The following is a 16968-nucleotide window of genomic DNA, read 5'->3' on the forward strand; positions in this document are numbered from 1 at the left end:
AAGATAAAATGGACCCAAATTCTTTCAGTAACAACAGAAATAAAGTGGAATACCAATTTACCGGTATGGGTCTTTGGCTTATTTCAGTTTTCCCGGGGGGGGGGGGGGGATCAGGACCAATAAACCCAAACCCAAATTTTACCAGGGGGAAATGCACAGCCCTAATTTGATTACAACAACAACCTTTATTGCTCATTGACAAAGTCTTAAGCATTTACATTGTATAAGAAAACAGTTTTACAAAAACAGCATAATTAATTTGATTACTGTGAATAATTTAGTCTAGGGGCCAAGAAGAATAACAAAGGATGGATTTTGGGAAAGGCCTTTCTCTATCCAAGGCCCTGAAGAGCCCTTCATAGTCAGAGTAAGAAGAATTGAGCTAGATGGGCAATGCCCTGCCTCAGTATAAGGCAGCTTCATATGTTCATAAAATCCTTTTCAATGCCTCAGCCCCCCACTCCCATTAATGGAAAAGGGACTAGCTGTACAAATGTGTACCCTTCTTTGCTCTTCTGAAAAGAAAAAAAAACTCTAACAATAGATGGGATGCAGAATGTATGCGTTGTATGACAAACATTGGCCAAAGCTTAAATCTGGACACAAAATGCTTTTTACTTAGATAAATATCTAGCAGTTTGGGAATTAATTTCAGTAGTTCACTAGTGTTGCACTTTTTAAATGTTTATTTATCATACTCCTTGTTCAACTTTTGAGATAGTATGGATAACAAATAATACCCAATACAAAAAAGGAGACAATGCAGAACCACTTCCACAGATATCGCATTTTCTTTCTTAAGGTCTTTATGTGTAGCCAGCCTCTCCCCCATATCTCTTTTTGTAGATTCTATTTCATACGAATAATGGAAAACTCGTGTTTCCTGAATTTGTCCACATAAACAAGATATGGATTTTCAGACTATAAATCTCTAATTTACACAGTATGCAGAACAGGGCATGACTTAAAGGACTGTATGCAAAACTTCTGAATGCATATCAAGATGTACAGCCACACTTACTATGTCAGTCCCTGCCTTTCCAACACCTTCTCAATGCTCCCCTCATCGGGGATCACTGGGGCAGCCTGTGATATTCAGTATTAGGAGCTGCAATCAGAAGATGAAAGTGGGGAATCACTCATGCAATTTTCTGGAACGCACATGTGGGTTCCCCCCCCCCCAAGTGAAGCCACAGTGCTGAGAGACTGGAAGGGACTGGAGAGTTGCCAGTCACTGCATAATCACAGAAACACTTTTTCAGTTGGTTGTGATCATAGAAAGCTCTCTGATACTCATTGCTGTCAACTTACAGGGAAATTTCTCCACTTGAGACATGGTGTGGGAGGGACTCCATATAAAGAATACAATTGTCCTCCCTCATATGTTAGTATACTGTCTGGTTCTGCTGTGCCCACAGCAATAGGGAGGAGAGAGCAAAACTTTCAAATCCACAGGCACTTGTAAAGCAAAGGATAAAAACCATGGGCAGATGTGGAAGATATCAGTTCTATTTAACAGGCCTTTTGGATAACTCTTTAGTTATGTTTCCTTTCTCCAGTGGACATGGCATCTTTGATTTCATGTACTTTTAATCTTTTTTCCCACAGAGTTAGCAGAGAAAACCTGCCTCTCAATGTTATCCTCAACACTAGCATCCACATAGCTACAGGAATGTCTACTGCTTCCCAAATCCCTAAGTAACCAAGTATGGTGGCTCATGTCAGACTGTCAAGTCAAAATGAAAGCTACTCCTTAAGAAAGGTCCAATAGTTACTAAGTCACACAGCATTCACCCTCAAAAGGTGTTTTCCCCCCCATGTGAAGGTTTCCCTCCCTGCTCTTGCCAGACCCACAAATCCTGAAAGGCGGATCTAAGAAAGCTCCCTTCTCCCTCAAAATTCAAACACATACCATCAGTTGCCATTTTATCCATAAACCTTCTATTGGTGTTGTTGGGGAAAACCCCTTGTCCCTTTGGGAACCCATGGATTTCCCAAATAGGAAATCCATGGGATTTCCATTGGAAACACATGGATTTCCTTGGACCATTACAGGTTGGGGAAAAGGCACAGGAAGAAAGGCTGAAAGCCATTCTCCACATCCTCTGCGGGGTCTTTCCTCCAAGGAATTCTACTCCAGACATTAACATGCAAGCCAAAGCCACAGTCCTCCAGCTGTGTATATAGTCATTTATGACAGAAAAATTATCATCTACTATTTTGCCTGTCTATGAGAAATAGAAACGGGGGAAGATATCCACTACACCAGGCAGGCCAGGCAAAAAGAGCAGATACTAGTGTTTTTTTCCACATGTGGATCTGTTGGTGATGAATCCTTTCTGTGTCACAGTCCTTCCCAAATGGAAAAATAATAAACTCTCCTTGGTTGAAAACTTTACTGTCTCATCAATCCAGGATACTTGACAAGGAGGGAGAAACAGGGGTAACGTACCACCCTTCCTCAGAAAAAGGAGGGAGGGAGGGATGAAAGAGAAAAGCCACCTCTCATTCTTCAACCTCTCCATGTTTCTGAAGAAGGACCATAATTTGGCATTGGAGCTACCCTCCTCAAACAATTTGCTGATGGGGAGGAAGCCATTCTTCTCTTATTCTCCATTTGGATGGCTTGAGGATCACTGCAGAGAATGTTATGAGGAACTCATATAAAGGATGGACTTACTTTCCCACAGACAAACCCAGAAGAGAAGCACTAAACTGGTTCCCAAGGATTTGGTGCAAACCTCTTCAGTAGTCCCAGAGCTATATCACGAAAGATAAGTTTCTAAGGCTGCTTGACAACCTATACTACACTAGAAATAGTTAGTACTTCTATTGGCAGGGTGTATTGTGTTTAGCTCTCTACTTGCAGTGGATTCAAATACCATGGTAGTCTGCTCCAGGCAGACTTTCTATACAAGGACACTGATCATTGCTATGAATACAGTCAGTGTTTGGAAACAGTGGATTATTGCTAATGCACAATCCAAATCAAATGGGATCTTATGTGGTGTTAAATTAATCGCTTCCCTCCAAAGCAACTGCATCCAGAAAATGCCCTTCTAGAACAAATATGCATCCAATCTCACCGGAGGTGATCAATGAAAACTTGTCAACAATTACCTCTATTGTATTTCAAACGTGCATGCTGTTCAAGCAGCGCTGAGCCAAACACTCTAAAAATAATGGACAAGCCTCATCAAGGAGCAAAGATGTTATGAATCACTGACTTCGTCAGCAAATAAATTGCCAGGTCCTGATAGCCCTCCCACATCTCCAAAAAGACATACTAGACTGCTTTTTACCTAGCACAGTGGTTAAGAGCAGGGGTCTCTAATCTGGAGAACTGGGTTTGATTCCCCACTCCTCCACATGAAGCCTGATGGATGACCTTGGGCTAGTCACAGTTCTCTCCGAACTCTCTCAGGCCACGCGAAGGCAAGCAATGGCAAACCACCTCCGAACATCTTGAAAAAGCTAAGAAGAAGAAGAGTTGGTTTTTATATGCCGAGTTTCTCTGCCACTTAAGGGCGAATCAAACCGGCTTACAATCACCTTCTCTTCCCCTCCCCACAACAGACACCCTGTGAGGTAGGTGAAGCTGAGAGAGTGTGACTGGCCTAAGGTCACCCAGCTGGCTTCGTGTGTAGGAGTGGGGAAACAAATCCAGTTCACCAGATTAGCCTCCGCCGCTCATGTGGAGGAGTGGGGAATCGAACCCGGTTCTCCAGATCAGACTCCACCGCTCCAAACCACCATTCTTAACCACTACACAACGCTGGCTCTCGAGGTCACCATAAGTCAGCTGTGACTTGACGGTGTGTGCACACACACCCTCAAAAGAGCTCAAGGAAGCTTACATGGTTCTCCCTTCCTCCATTTTAACCTCATAAGGAAAGGGGGGGGAAAGAAAGCAACTGGTCCAGTTATCACCCAGTGAGGGTCATCGCAGAGCATCAATTCTAAACCACATATCTCCCGTCCTAGTCTAACACCCTAACAACTATACCACATCAGTTTCTAACGAGTATATCAGTTAGCTAAATCACAACTGGTATTGCATGTTTGCTGCGCTCTACTGGATTTATTTTGAAGCTTTAGTTCCAGGAAAGCAAATATTTGCAGTTTTCAAAAGAATGAAACCAATTATGCAGGTTCCCCAATATGATGTATGTCAGGCTATCACATCAGTAGACCAGATTATTTCTGTTTGTTTCTGTGTTTTTAATAGAGTTAAAGGACAACTGAAGCCGACTCGTCACAGTATATCATGGTGGGGAAAAAGGTGGTGCCAGGACAGAATCGTGGGGAAACCAGGGCACTTTTCCTGGGCTTGGGAATGGTGGCATGCTCAGTGCTGATGTATTTCTTCATTGGGACCACCATTGTGCCAAAATACAAGAGGAGGTAACAGATTGTTTTGTATGCATAAATGTGACTCCTTCGGCATTCAGAATACCCCCCCCCCTGTTATTTTGATACTAGGATACTGTGTTCTGGGTCCTGAGGCAGTAGCCAGTCAAGTCCATTTGGAAGCTTAAACTGCATAACAGACCCAATTCAGCATAGCTAAACAGCAATTCAATTCAGGTGGAGAAGTGGGCTAGTACCTCTCCCCTCCATCATGCATGGAAGGCTGGCCACTGTGTGAACAGACTGCTGGACTTGATGGAACTTGGTCTGATCCAGCATAGCCTTTCTTAGGTTCTTACGCATCTGAAGCAATGTGGTATGTGGGCTGCCCACACAGAGGCTAATATATGACCCCATTTGTGGTATTCTGCTACTTGAAAAGGAGGATTAAAAATAGTCTCCCCATGAACCATGTTACATGGTTCTTTAGTTTTAGGGGGCAGGGGACAAAAATTACCCAGCTAGCCCAGTAAGGTATGTGCAATCCATGCCATGTACATTAAAGGTCTTTCTGGAGAAGAAAAAAAAGCAATTCCACTAGGAAGAAATGCAATCCAGAGACATCTTCGTTGCTAATGCTCATCCAAATTTTATTTAATATTATCAGATATTTCTTAAAAGAACAAAAATTTGAATTCACAATTGAAACTTCAGCAACATTACAGAAAGCAAATATATAACAGTATAAGATGTACAAATTAAAAATATTTCCATATGTTACACAGTGTGATATATATACACATCATTGTATAATATAATACAGTGAAAGGTTACTATAGACATTTAGGTGATCCAGAAAGAACTGTACTTGGCAGGTATAGAAAAAGAATTTGTTTCAAGAAAATATATCAAAGGGTAGTATTTGGTAATGTCTAATCAAGTTTCTGCCAAGTTTTCATTACTTTACCATGACAGCGAGAATAAAGCTCCGCTCCAGAAGCCAAGGCCCACACTGTTTGAGATCTGAAAAGTCATGGTATTTCACATAGTGACAGCCATGACATTTCTAACTGGCCAGAGTTAGCTAACAAAATATTGGATATGTCTGGGGAGCTGTGCATACCTTGGAAAAGGAATCAGCCTATTTAAAATTAAATCTACATGTGCTTCCCTCTATTTCTTTTAAACAGGAAAATCATTTGAATGAATTCTGTGAGTGCTTGCATTAATTCAATATATAACTATTAAACATATAACAATATCCTTTTTAAGTGCCAGATTATTTCTGAGCATGTAGAGTTGTCTCTCCCCACCACTGTTGAACCTTAGCCAGCCCTCATATATCTGGAGTAAAGGAAAGGGATTCCCTCTCTACTGTCATGCTCTCTCTTCAACCAGAGGAAGAGCAGCTCAGTAAAAGTGAGATTGCCAAGGTTTCAGAGGTATCACGGAGGAGTAAAACCACCACTACTCCACTGTGGCGAGCTTGCTCTTTTTCTGGGTGGTTGCATGGTGTCATCTTTGTGGCCAGATTGCTTTCTTTCCAGCAACTGCCCAGGTGCTAGGATGGGATTGCAGAGAAGGATGGGGAGTTATTGAAGAGGAGGGACCCTTTCACTTCCATCCCTGGTACAGGGTCTGCAGCTCAAAGAGGGTCTCAGTGTACCCATCATCCAGTCCCTTCAATATGGCTGTTCCACCTGACAACCCCAAGCAATGGTGGACAGTGGCCTTGCTTATTTTTCTTTAACATGAGGCAGGTGCTACATCGGGGGAACACTGCCCAGAATTAGGTGCCATGTCAAAGAGCCAGATGTTGCTCCTAGGCCACTGAGTATCACCACTCTAATTAATGTACATATTTGCATTCAATTTTAAACAGCTATAATGATATATACAATAGAATTTAGAGCCTATAGAGGAACAGAAAAGTTCAACAGCATTGAATTTGTTAAGTTTATAGCATAACACAATTAACATAGAATCCACACAAAAAAGTTAGCATCTGTATTCCATTGAAGTACTCCCACTGTTGAGTGTGCAAGAGGCAACATTTGAAAATATTAACCAGATTTCAGTTCTGTTCAATGTCACTCCATTTGAAATATGCCACATGACATACCAAAATAAGTATTTTAATACTGGATAAGGCCACATACACAGCTCTGGAAAGTAGGGATCTATATACACCATTTAAAAGCATTTAAAAAGTCTAATTTGTTTTTGCAGCATCTGGACCAAAGAGAGTATATGTGAACTGATGAAAGCAAGCATTAAAAAAAAAGTTCATTGCATATCCAACGATGACTCCGGAGAGGAAAATATCTTTCGTTACCCTTGCCTAGAAGTCAAGGTCAATTTGACTGTCTTGGGACAGACGGTAATGCTGTATCACACAGAAGATACCTGGATAAGAAATAACAAGGTTTGAATGCCATTTGTTAAACACACTTCTGACTCTGCATCTGTAACTCCAGATTACAACTGTGCATATTGCTAAACCCGAACTAGAAATAAGCCAAAAAATAGCCATTTCGGCTTTTTTTAGGTTTAATTTCGTCCGAATACTAAAAACTGAGAAGCTGAACAAAGCCAAATAGGTGATTCTCGAATAGCTGAATAGATATTCAGCTTTTTGGGTTTCGGCTACTTGCCTTTGTCAGGTGCATGGCTCTGTGCCTTCTCCCATTTTTCTATCTTTGACTGGTTTTGTTTGTTGTCCCCTCCCAGGACCCATAGTTGGGGCCCTTTTGAAGTAGGGGTCATGTCATTGGAGCCAACTTGGTTTGACCAACTATCCAGCTCCATCACTCAACAGAAGACTAATCTGGATAGCAGATGGGTCATTAAAAGACTAGGCTCATTCAGTCTCATCCAGAGGGATTTACTGTCCAAGTAAAAGCATCCGCTTCAACAGATGCTGATCAGGATTCTGAAGAAGACTCCCTCACCCATGTGGATGAGCAATCTCCTTCAGAAGAGCCACCTTGGTTGAGACTTCGGCTGGCTTTGATATCACCCCCCCTTATGAAAACATGCTCTCAAACTGAAGGTCGCCCTGAGTAGTAGCTTCATTTACCCACATCATCTCTTGAAATTAGATTTTTATGACTATATTAAGGGACTGTTCACAGGATGTCATTTGCCACCAAAAGAAATGTTTTCTGTGCCTTATTTTTTCTTGCATTTAAGCGGTTTCCTCAGTTTAGAAGCTAATTTACATGGACATCAAGCAACGTGACCCAGATAAAAATGAAGCCCCCAGACACAGAGGTGCCAGTTGGCCCCAGACACAGCCTGCCAGTTGGCTCTTTCCGCCAGTCCTTGGCAACGTTGACCTTCTGAACCTGAAAATGATTGACAGCTTGGCTCTCACAAACACCTAGAGGATGGGGTGACCACTTTGCGGGCCCATAAAATTGGACCCCTTGTCCCAAACTTCACCAAACTTTGGTGTCCATCTAAGGAGAGTCCCTTGTAGCTACGCTGCAAATTTGCTGATTCTTCCTCGAAAAACGCTTCCCCTCCCCCCGGAGCATCGAAACTAAATTCCACAGACTATAATGGACCAAATTTTTTTCAGGATAACCAGAAATAAAGCTGAATACCCATTTACCACAATGGGTATTCGGCTTATTTCGGTTTTCCTGAAAAAGATGGGGTCAAAAAACCCAAACCCAAAATTTGCAGGAAAAGTTTTTTTTTTTTTTTTGCACACCCCTTTCCTTAATATTTCATTGAAAGGGCAGCCCTGATCCAAGAGGTATAGATGATGTAACATACACCTGCTATTCCTGGTTGGGGAGGGCACAGGCAAAAGTTTAGCAGGATGTCTCCCCCGCACCCAGCCAAAGTCTTCTACTACCGGACTAGGTAACACACAGTGAAAGACAGCTTATGCTAGCCAGACAACTGTCCCTAGACAAGTTTTACTACACCTGCACCACAGGGTACAGATGAAAGGTTTACCATTTCTGGTAGAATGCACATCTGCTTGTTTATGCAGCAGTTGGAGTAGATGGAATCTCAGGTAGGGACACATGGATTGCGAAATCTGGCCAGGCAGCAAATAGCAGCACTCCATTGGGATATGTATGTTCATTGTGAGAAATATACAGCCCAGATGGCATCTGTTGATACAGGCTGTCACACAAACATTTGGGCCAGCAAACAGGCTTAGAGCCATTTAAAAGTCTAAGGCTGAGAAGACCGCCTACAAAATAGTGCTTTTAAGTGATTTCCACATGGTCATCTTCCCATTTGCAATTGGGGAAATTAGCAGAGTAGATGGGAAACCTGGTTGGTGCCTCAGCGCTCAGAAATTGTGCTCATCTTTTGCCCTGACCATAAACAACAATATGCATTAGTAAAATTGGCATCTGCTTTGGCACAATGAACAGGAAAACTAGCAGATAAAAGAGGTGAGATGAAAATGCTCACAATAATTATGTATGAATTTATTTTTTAAAAAATCTATCTTTGTATGTTCCTATTTATTCAATAACATCACAGCAGGAGAGCGAACAACTTTAGATTAAGTTCACACAGCTGCTTTCCCAAAGGCTGAACTGACAGACTGAAGAGAAATACTTTTCCACAAAGGGAAGAATAATTTTAGGTTTTGGACCTCTGCTATTATTAGTTTAGATACCATACAGTAACTCATAGGCTAGCAGGAAATCATTCTATTTACATTGTAGATCTAAATTCCCTAGACAAATGAGCAATAAAGCCAATTTCCCTAACGGAAAGCTCAATTATTGCTTCACGAGCAGTGTAAATAGTTGCTTACACATTCTGCCTTGTCCTGCAAAGCACAATTAAGAAGAGAGATGCTTGCCCAAGAATACTTATTCATGATGGGCTTCATTTAAAGCAGTGTGCTGCAATTCTCCATCAGATATTCAGCATTGCAACTTAGTTCCTACATTTGGGAGATGGGTTTTTTAATGTGTATATAAATTACATAAAATACTGCAAGTAAAATACTGCAGTGAGCTTACTGAAGCTAAGCTGAAATATAACATTCAGGCAGGGGAAATCAAGTGTTCTGCATCTATCTCCCAATTATTTGTAACCCATTACATATTGTAGACTCACTTACATCAACATATCAGACAGTGACACACACAGGGCATTCAACATAGCTAGACTGCAGAGTGTTTTATAACTTTCTTTCTCTGGCACAGATCTCTTATTATTTGTATAGCATTTTCCTTATATTCTTAAAGTATTTTCTACACCTCAGTAATTCTTGTTCTAAAATATGGGCACTCGCCAGTTTGGCTCACATCTCATTCACTGGTTGTGAACAGGGAGCCAAATTTTCAACTATTTGTTTGACATGTTACTTCACCGAACTCATTCCTAACAGAGCAGTACAGCATAATTGGCTTTTCCTGCAGCTGCAGCCTTCATTTTTCTATCCCATGGTACTGGAGGAGTTTTTGAGGGTTTTTTTTTTTAAGTAAATACTATTGTGAGCTAACATTTTAATAACCTATGGTCATGATCTCAAAAGTCAGATTTCTTTCTTTGAAGACTCTAGCCCCTTTTCTTGCCAAGATATAAAGGGGAAAGTACAGGCAGCATGTTTCCCTTTATAACTCAGCAAGGAAAAGGGCTAGACTTACTCTTTTTTAAAGGAAAGCAATAATTACAGAAATCATAGCAATAGATTATTACTTTGCAATAACAATTAGCAACTGTCCCAAATATTAGATAAATCATAAAGTAAAACTATGGTAAAAAATCCTACCCTTTAGTTTTAAGCAGTCCTTATTTAATGCCTTTCAATGTGCTTGAATGGCAGTCCTTTGCATGTGTGCAGTTTTTTGGAGAAAACCCAACAAAAACCTGTTCAACAGGTGTTTGAGTTTTTCAATGCTAATTGAACAGACTGGGTGACCTACTCACATCTGATAATTGCATTCAAACATGGTAAGCTTCACGGTTGAACATGTTTGACATGAAATCTGTGGCATGAATGACTCAGCATGTCATCCCTCTAAAGCAGAGAGGCACACTCCTCACATTTTGAATAGTTGTTGTTTAACAGCCACAACAGGATTTCTTTTTGATTGACAAATGGGCGGAATACCGTATCCCCATCTCTTCCTGGAATCCAGTGGCATCTTCAGTGTATCCCATTGACTGATTGAACACCTGCAATTGGCATATTTTGACCCCCTTTTCAAATTGGACTGTTTTTGATGCCATTGTGCTGTCATTTGTTATCCCATGTCTTATTGGTGCACTGTTTGTAACAGAAAAAGCCTTGTATTTATTCATTGAAATTTATTGGTAAATAATAATAGCAATATTGCACAATATATTCATATAAACTTTATATTCACTATTGTACGATTACTTGTTTAGTTCATAGTGCTGTTCTTTGTAGTACTCCCACCTGAAGGGTGGCAACCTAGGGCTGAGAGATAGCCTCTTGCCCAAGGCAATCTAGCAAGCTGATAGTGAAATTGGATCTAGAGACTTGCCAGTTCAGAGTGTATTCTCTTAATCAGCTGAGGTCCAATTTAAAGGAGCACAAAAAAACCAGCATCCCATGCCACTTGATGCACATTTAAATAAGGCCCTCCACCACTAGTTTTACAGTAGTAGCAGACCAGAGACCTAAGGCTCTAATGGATTCTGTGCTTCACACACTAAACAGTAAAGATCTTAATTTAAATTGGAACTTGGTGTAATGGTAGATCACATGGATGTGCAGTTTTAACCCCCTTGGCATAACATTTATGTTGGACCAAAGCTTTCAACAAATAATTTACCCTTTCTCTTGCCACCATACTTGTTATTTCCAAATACATTTCTGATAGCCTGGACTAAATATCTGCATTTGATGGAACTGGTTAAAAATACGTACTCCTGAAGAGGGTGTGTGTAGTGGTGGGGGAGAAATCGCTTTTTGTATGTACTTGATCACAAAGAGCTTTGTGAAGCAGCATCAACGAGAAATGGGGCTTGCCAGTTCTGTGAATTGGCTGGTTAAAAGTTTTGATCCCAAGCTGTGGGGATCATAGGAATGCCCATCCAAGTCACCGAATGCTGCACAGCCCATTCCTCTGAGGCTTCCAGTCAAGGAATGTAGCCAGGCTTGCTCCCCTGGTGAGTGAGTGCTTACAGCATTGAGAAAAGGGGCCAGTGAATGACTCCAGAGCAGCAGTGGGAAGCCGTGAAAGCTTCAGAGCCTGGCTATGGCTGGAGCTCATCAATCACTGTAGCCAGGAGGTGAAGCCATGCAGTGCTATGGGTGGCTGGGAGGCAGAGAGGGCAAAGCATGGCACAGGCTGTCAAGTGAGCCCAGTAAGACTAGAGTCAGGCAGAGAGGTAGAGTCCATCCCTATCGGTTTTGGGGCCTCACAGGGATGATGCAACCCCATTAGAGTTACTAGATCTGGGCTGTGATTACCTGGAGATTTTTGGGGTAAAGCCTGAGGAGGGCAGGGTTTGGGGAGGGACTTCGATGCCATATTCTCCAAATGCCAAAGCGGTCATTTTCTCCAGGTGAACTGATCTCTATCAGCTAGAGATCAGTTGTCATAGCAGGAGATCTCCAGCTAGTCCCTGGAGGTTGGCAACCCTAGACCCCATGCAGTGCCCTCTCCTCAGCTCTGTTCACAAACTGATGCCTGGCAGTGGACTCATTACTAGGCAATTGGTAGGGTTGCCAACCTCCAGGGACTATATAACCAACAGCACGTGGCTCATAAGAAAGAAGTCAACTTTTACTGACTATATCACATCTTATGCAATAAAGAAAACTTATAAACAAACTATATTGATTACAAAAATAGAAAATCAAAGTTTCCCCGTAGGGTTATAATATCACCAAAGTCCGGAGAATGTCCTGATGTGGGTTACGTCACCCTTAATATTAGTCCCAATGTTGAAACGAAAAAGAGGTAAGCACAGAGGCACAGAGAACCCTCAGGGGACTGATTTTTTTCAAAAATGGGGCTTAACCACCCGCTCATAATTTAAGGAATCTGACTGAAGAAGCATTCTGCGAAACGGCCACAGATCTAGAGCGGTCGTCTTTGTTCCGTTCGCCATTTTTGTTTCCTTTCCACACTGGACGGCGGTAGCCTATTTTCCAGGATTATTGTTTCCTCTGCACACCGGACGGCGGCAGCCTAATTGTTATGACATGAGGAATCCTTGAACTGCTTACCTCTTTTTCGTTTCAACATTGGGACTAATATTAGGGGTGACGTAACCCACATCAGGACATTCTCTGGACTTTGGTGATATTATAACCCTACGGGGAAACTTTGATTTTCTATTTTTGTAATCAATATAGTTTGTTTATAAGTTTTCTTTATTGCATAAGATGTGATATAGTCAGTAAAAGTTGACTTCTTTCTTATGAGCCGCGTGCTGTTGGTTATATAGTTACTAGACTTATATTCAGCATAGGTACTTAGTTCAACCTCCAGGGACTAGCTGGAGATTGAAGTCCCTCCCCTCCCTAAATCCTGCCCTCCTCAGTCTCGGCCCAAAAAACCTCCCGCCATTGCCGAAGAGGGATCTGGCAACCCTAGCAACTGGGCAGCAGCATATGCCAGTTAATAAAGTTTTCCAGATAACCAAGTGCCGGATAAACAGCGTTTTCATTTCAAATGCTTTCTTTGAAAGCAGACCATTCTGATCACTCTGATGCTTCGTACTAACCCTGATATCACTCAGTGACCAATTACTAAGTACAAATTTACAAAAGCTTAAAATGTAATGAACTTACTATTTCCTTCAGAGACCCTGCTCTGGGTTTCACAGCCTTAGATATCAGGCATGCCCCTCTTTCACAGAACAGCACTTACGAAGCATTTGCACGGTTTCATCATAGCTACCATTTCAGCACCAAGTTAAAAACTTTTAGTTAATTCTCTATTAATTCTTTCAGGAGTTACCACTAACTGGCATCCTCTTTATGTGCTTGTTCTTGCAGTGCTCCTACATTCCTGACAATCTGGAGAATTACGGTCAAGTTCAAAAGAAAGTGGAAGGTATAAAAACCAATTTCAGAAAGACCAAGATATTCACTTGTTTTTATGACCCATCAAGAGCAGAATCCAGCGTTCTTTTAGAACGACTGTACTCGCCTGATGGACTTGTCGTTGCTTTGATATGGCCAACTTTAATGATGACTGGTGGGATCTTAATTATCGTCTTGGTTAAATTAAGTCACTATTTGTCAGTACTCACTGCCTCACCATACATAAGACGTATATAGTATAGGAGGTATGTAGCATAACATCAGTATTTCATGTTCACTTACCAGCATCTCAGGGAAGCTAGACATTCTCTCACGTTTATACACGGTGGAATAACAAGATGTAAAGGAAACACAGAGTTCCCTACTGTTGGGAGCCACTCAAATAGTATTTCTTGAGGCACACGATTATTTGGGATTCGGCAGACTTGCAGAGACATGACACATTCACATTTTTGGCTCAGTATTATGTGATGTTCAGAAGCGAGGGACTGCATCTTCACATGCACAGTTGCTGAACATGTGTATTTCCATAACATACTTAACCAACGGGTTTACAGAAGCAGTTTGCACAGGCCCTCTTGGCATGGAGACATACCTGCGTTCTTCAGGAAGCTGTTCGATAAACTTCAAAAATCTAGCCTTCAATCACAAGAAACATAACTGTTTCACAAAACATAGGAACAGGTTCAATAGAATTCTTGCAGAAAAATAGGCACTTTTGTTGGATTGAGGTGCTCACTGTGTGAGCAGTTAGACAGCATCAGCTTACCACAGGCAATTCAATATGGTGTATGGAATTAACAGCTTCCCATTTTATTGACTGCATCATCAAGTCATCCAATACCAAAGGAAGGAGTTGGGAACACCACATTTATGTGCATGAGCACACACATACCCATACCCATCTAGGAGTGGGTCTCCCCAGCCCATTAACGGGAGTATAATGCTAAGGATTGAACTGTGTCTTTTTGGCTGATGCTTGGTCTTTATTTGCTTCTTCTTAAAACACACCGTTGGCCAATACTTGAATGATTCAAGAATGATTAGATATTGTGAGTATCAGTCATATACATTTGCATATCATTAACTAACAAGGATTGCTTACAGCCCTTAAGAATTTCATAGTTCCATAAAGTTTAAGTTGCTCTAATTGCATCTCCCTTTGTGTTATTCTTCTAGTAAATCAACTGAATGCTTTTCTCTAATATGTCAACATGATGGATGCATAGCCCTCCCAGAGGAATTCTGTAAGAAGGGGGTAGATTAGGGTTGCCACCTCTGGGCTGGGAAATACCTGGAGATTTTTGGGGCGGAGCCTGAGGAGGGCAGAGTTTGGGGAGGGGAGGGACTTCAAGGCCATAGAGTCCAATTGCTAAAGTGGCCGTTTTCTCCAGGTGAACTGGTCTCTATCAGCTGGAGATCAGTTGTAATAGTGGGAGATCTCCAGCTAGTACCTGGAGGCTGTGCACTCCACTGTACCCGAAAATAATGTTATTTATGGTGCTACATGTCTCTACTCCCATTGTGAAATTTACAGAGTGCGACAGACTAGACACAAGCAGTCTTCTTCAATCCGCTTCACCTTGCGTTTCAGACTTTGGATTGCTCTCATTGTTTCCAGCTACTGTGGGACTTTTCCATTTTTGGATTGTTGTTTTGAGGTTTCCCACGTTGTTTTGTAACAATTGTACACAAGCTATTCCAGTGTATTTCAGTATTGGAAACATATTGCATTATATGCTATTGCATTGGAACTTACGTTGCTTTGTAGTTTGTTATTAAGTGACACCTTCTTCCTATACTGACTTTGTACAGCATTATTAGGTATAGAGGTGTGATTTTTGTTCCAGTACCTGGAGGCTGGCAACCCTAGAAGGGATATATGAATACCCAGCTCTAGTACATGGCTTTCTATCTTGAATCTAGGCACAAAGCCACACATGGCAAGGCAGTAACAGTGGGAGATTTCAAGTTGCTCTCTAAAAGTCTGCTGTTTGAGCCTGCATACAAGGGACGTTCCGTGGAGCAGCTTCAGTTCAACCACATTCTGTCACGACTGCTGCAGAAGCAAACAGTTACTGGAAAAGTCCCTAAAAACCTACCAGCTGCAGCAGCAGAAATGACAGGAGTAAACTACACGAAGCCATTTTGCCAACCCTAAGTTCCATACTGGGCAAAAACAAGCGAGAAAAAAAGCACCACAGACGTGTCAACAAAGGCTTAGCAGGAAGAACATAGAATTCTACACTTCAGTGGGCAAAATACTAATTGGCACCCACCCACATACAAAATCCTTTAGGACTGCAGCAGTTTTTTTTCTTGTTTATATTCAGTGCCAAAAGGAGGTTTCTTCAAAAGGTTGCACGCACATCCCTGCTTTGCCCTCTCACACTTACCCTGTGTAGTACTGACACTCTTTGCCATCACAGCTTTCCCTTTTCTGCAGCTCCAGAAAGATGGGCTTCTTCCTTGGGAAGTTATAGCCAGCCAGGGATCACAGGCACAACATCATGATATTCACACAATCCCATTGGCAATCAAGTTTAGCTGGAAGAGCTTGGAGTTACCTATCCTTTCATAATCGCTCCCTTTCATGGCTTCTGAAAGTCGATGCTACAGTAAAGGTATTTTGTATCTGAAATAAACAAAATCACAAGTAGTCCTAAAGCAGGATACCATGGTAGGTGGGTATCCCACCCCAAGGCCACAACCATTAGTTGTGGTACTGTATGTAATTGGGGTGCAATTCTATTTTTTTTTAAATGCCAAAAGGAGTCATCAGGCACAAGAGGATAAGCCTTACGGTTGTAACCAAACTGCAGCAAATAAAGTAGAACCATTTTAATGAGATGATCCAAAGTCTTTGTGCACACTTGTTATTAAACAGCACCCTTGGAGCAAGCGCTACAAGCAACTCAATGTACTGGCAAATTACCATGATGCACTGCTGTAGCTATTGTCATTACCTGTGCATTAAACAAATGTTTATAGCTTCATTGCTCAGTGAACAACAGCTGTCTATGTGCTGCCTAAAGCCAAACCATACACAGAGGGTTCTACAATGTAGATTCTAACTGGCAGGTCAACAACAGCTGTGGTAAAGACAGATTAACTGTATTTTTGCAGTATACTTTCTAATGAAAATGTACGATTTCATTTTTACAAAGCATTTATTCTTACATGGTTCATGGAGAGTTTTACTTCCAAGCCGTTTTACAATTCTTTTCTTGCTCAGAAGATTAACTATCGCTTTGTACCCCAAATTTACTCCAGCAAGTATAATGCACATGCAGCCCTCCTGACAGGGCAAATAACATCCCCTGCACTGTTCCAGGTCAAGAAAATGGTGTGTGTGGGGGGTCAGAATCCCTTCCTCACCTGATACCACTGTCCCAACCAGAACTGGGTCTCTGGGTTGACCACAAGGACAACATAACTCTGCACTATGGGGCTCAGCTAGGTTCAGATAATGTGCAGCGTGGCCCTGAATGCAGTAAAGAAGTCCAAGCTTATTCTCCACCCAGGTACAGTACTTGGCGTTTGTAAATAGTGTGGCCTCCTTTCCTCCAAAGTTCATTGGCCATGCTTTGGTGCCTTTTCATCCC

General features: G+C 41.7%; 1 protein-coding gene across 1 annotated transcript; it reads left to right on the plus strand.

Moving 5' to 3' along the window:
• Positions 1-4267: 4267 nt before the first annotated feature.
• On the plus strand, positions 4268-13600 carry KCNMB1 (potassium calcium-activated channel subfamily M regulatory beta subunit 1). Its single transcript, XM_056866994.1, has 3 exons — positions 4268-4404; positions 6580-6775; positions 13316-13600. Exons 1-3 carry the CDS (start codon positions 4268-4270, stop codon positions 13598-13600), a joined length of 618 nt encoding a protein of 205 aa, XP_056722972.1.
• The last annotated feature ends 3368 nt before the right edge of the window (positions 13601-16968 follow it).

Source organism: Euleptes europaea, chromosome 1, assembly GCF_029931775.1.
Source record: "Euleptes europaea isolate rEulEur1 chromosome 1, rEulEur1.hap1, whole genome shotgun sequence".
In the NCBI taxonomy this organism is placed as follows: Eukaryota; Metazoa; Chordata; class Lepidosauria; order Squamata; family Sphaerodactylidae; genus Euleptes; species Euleptes europaea.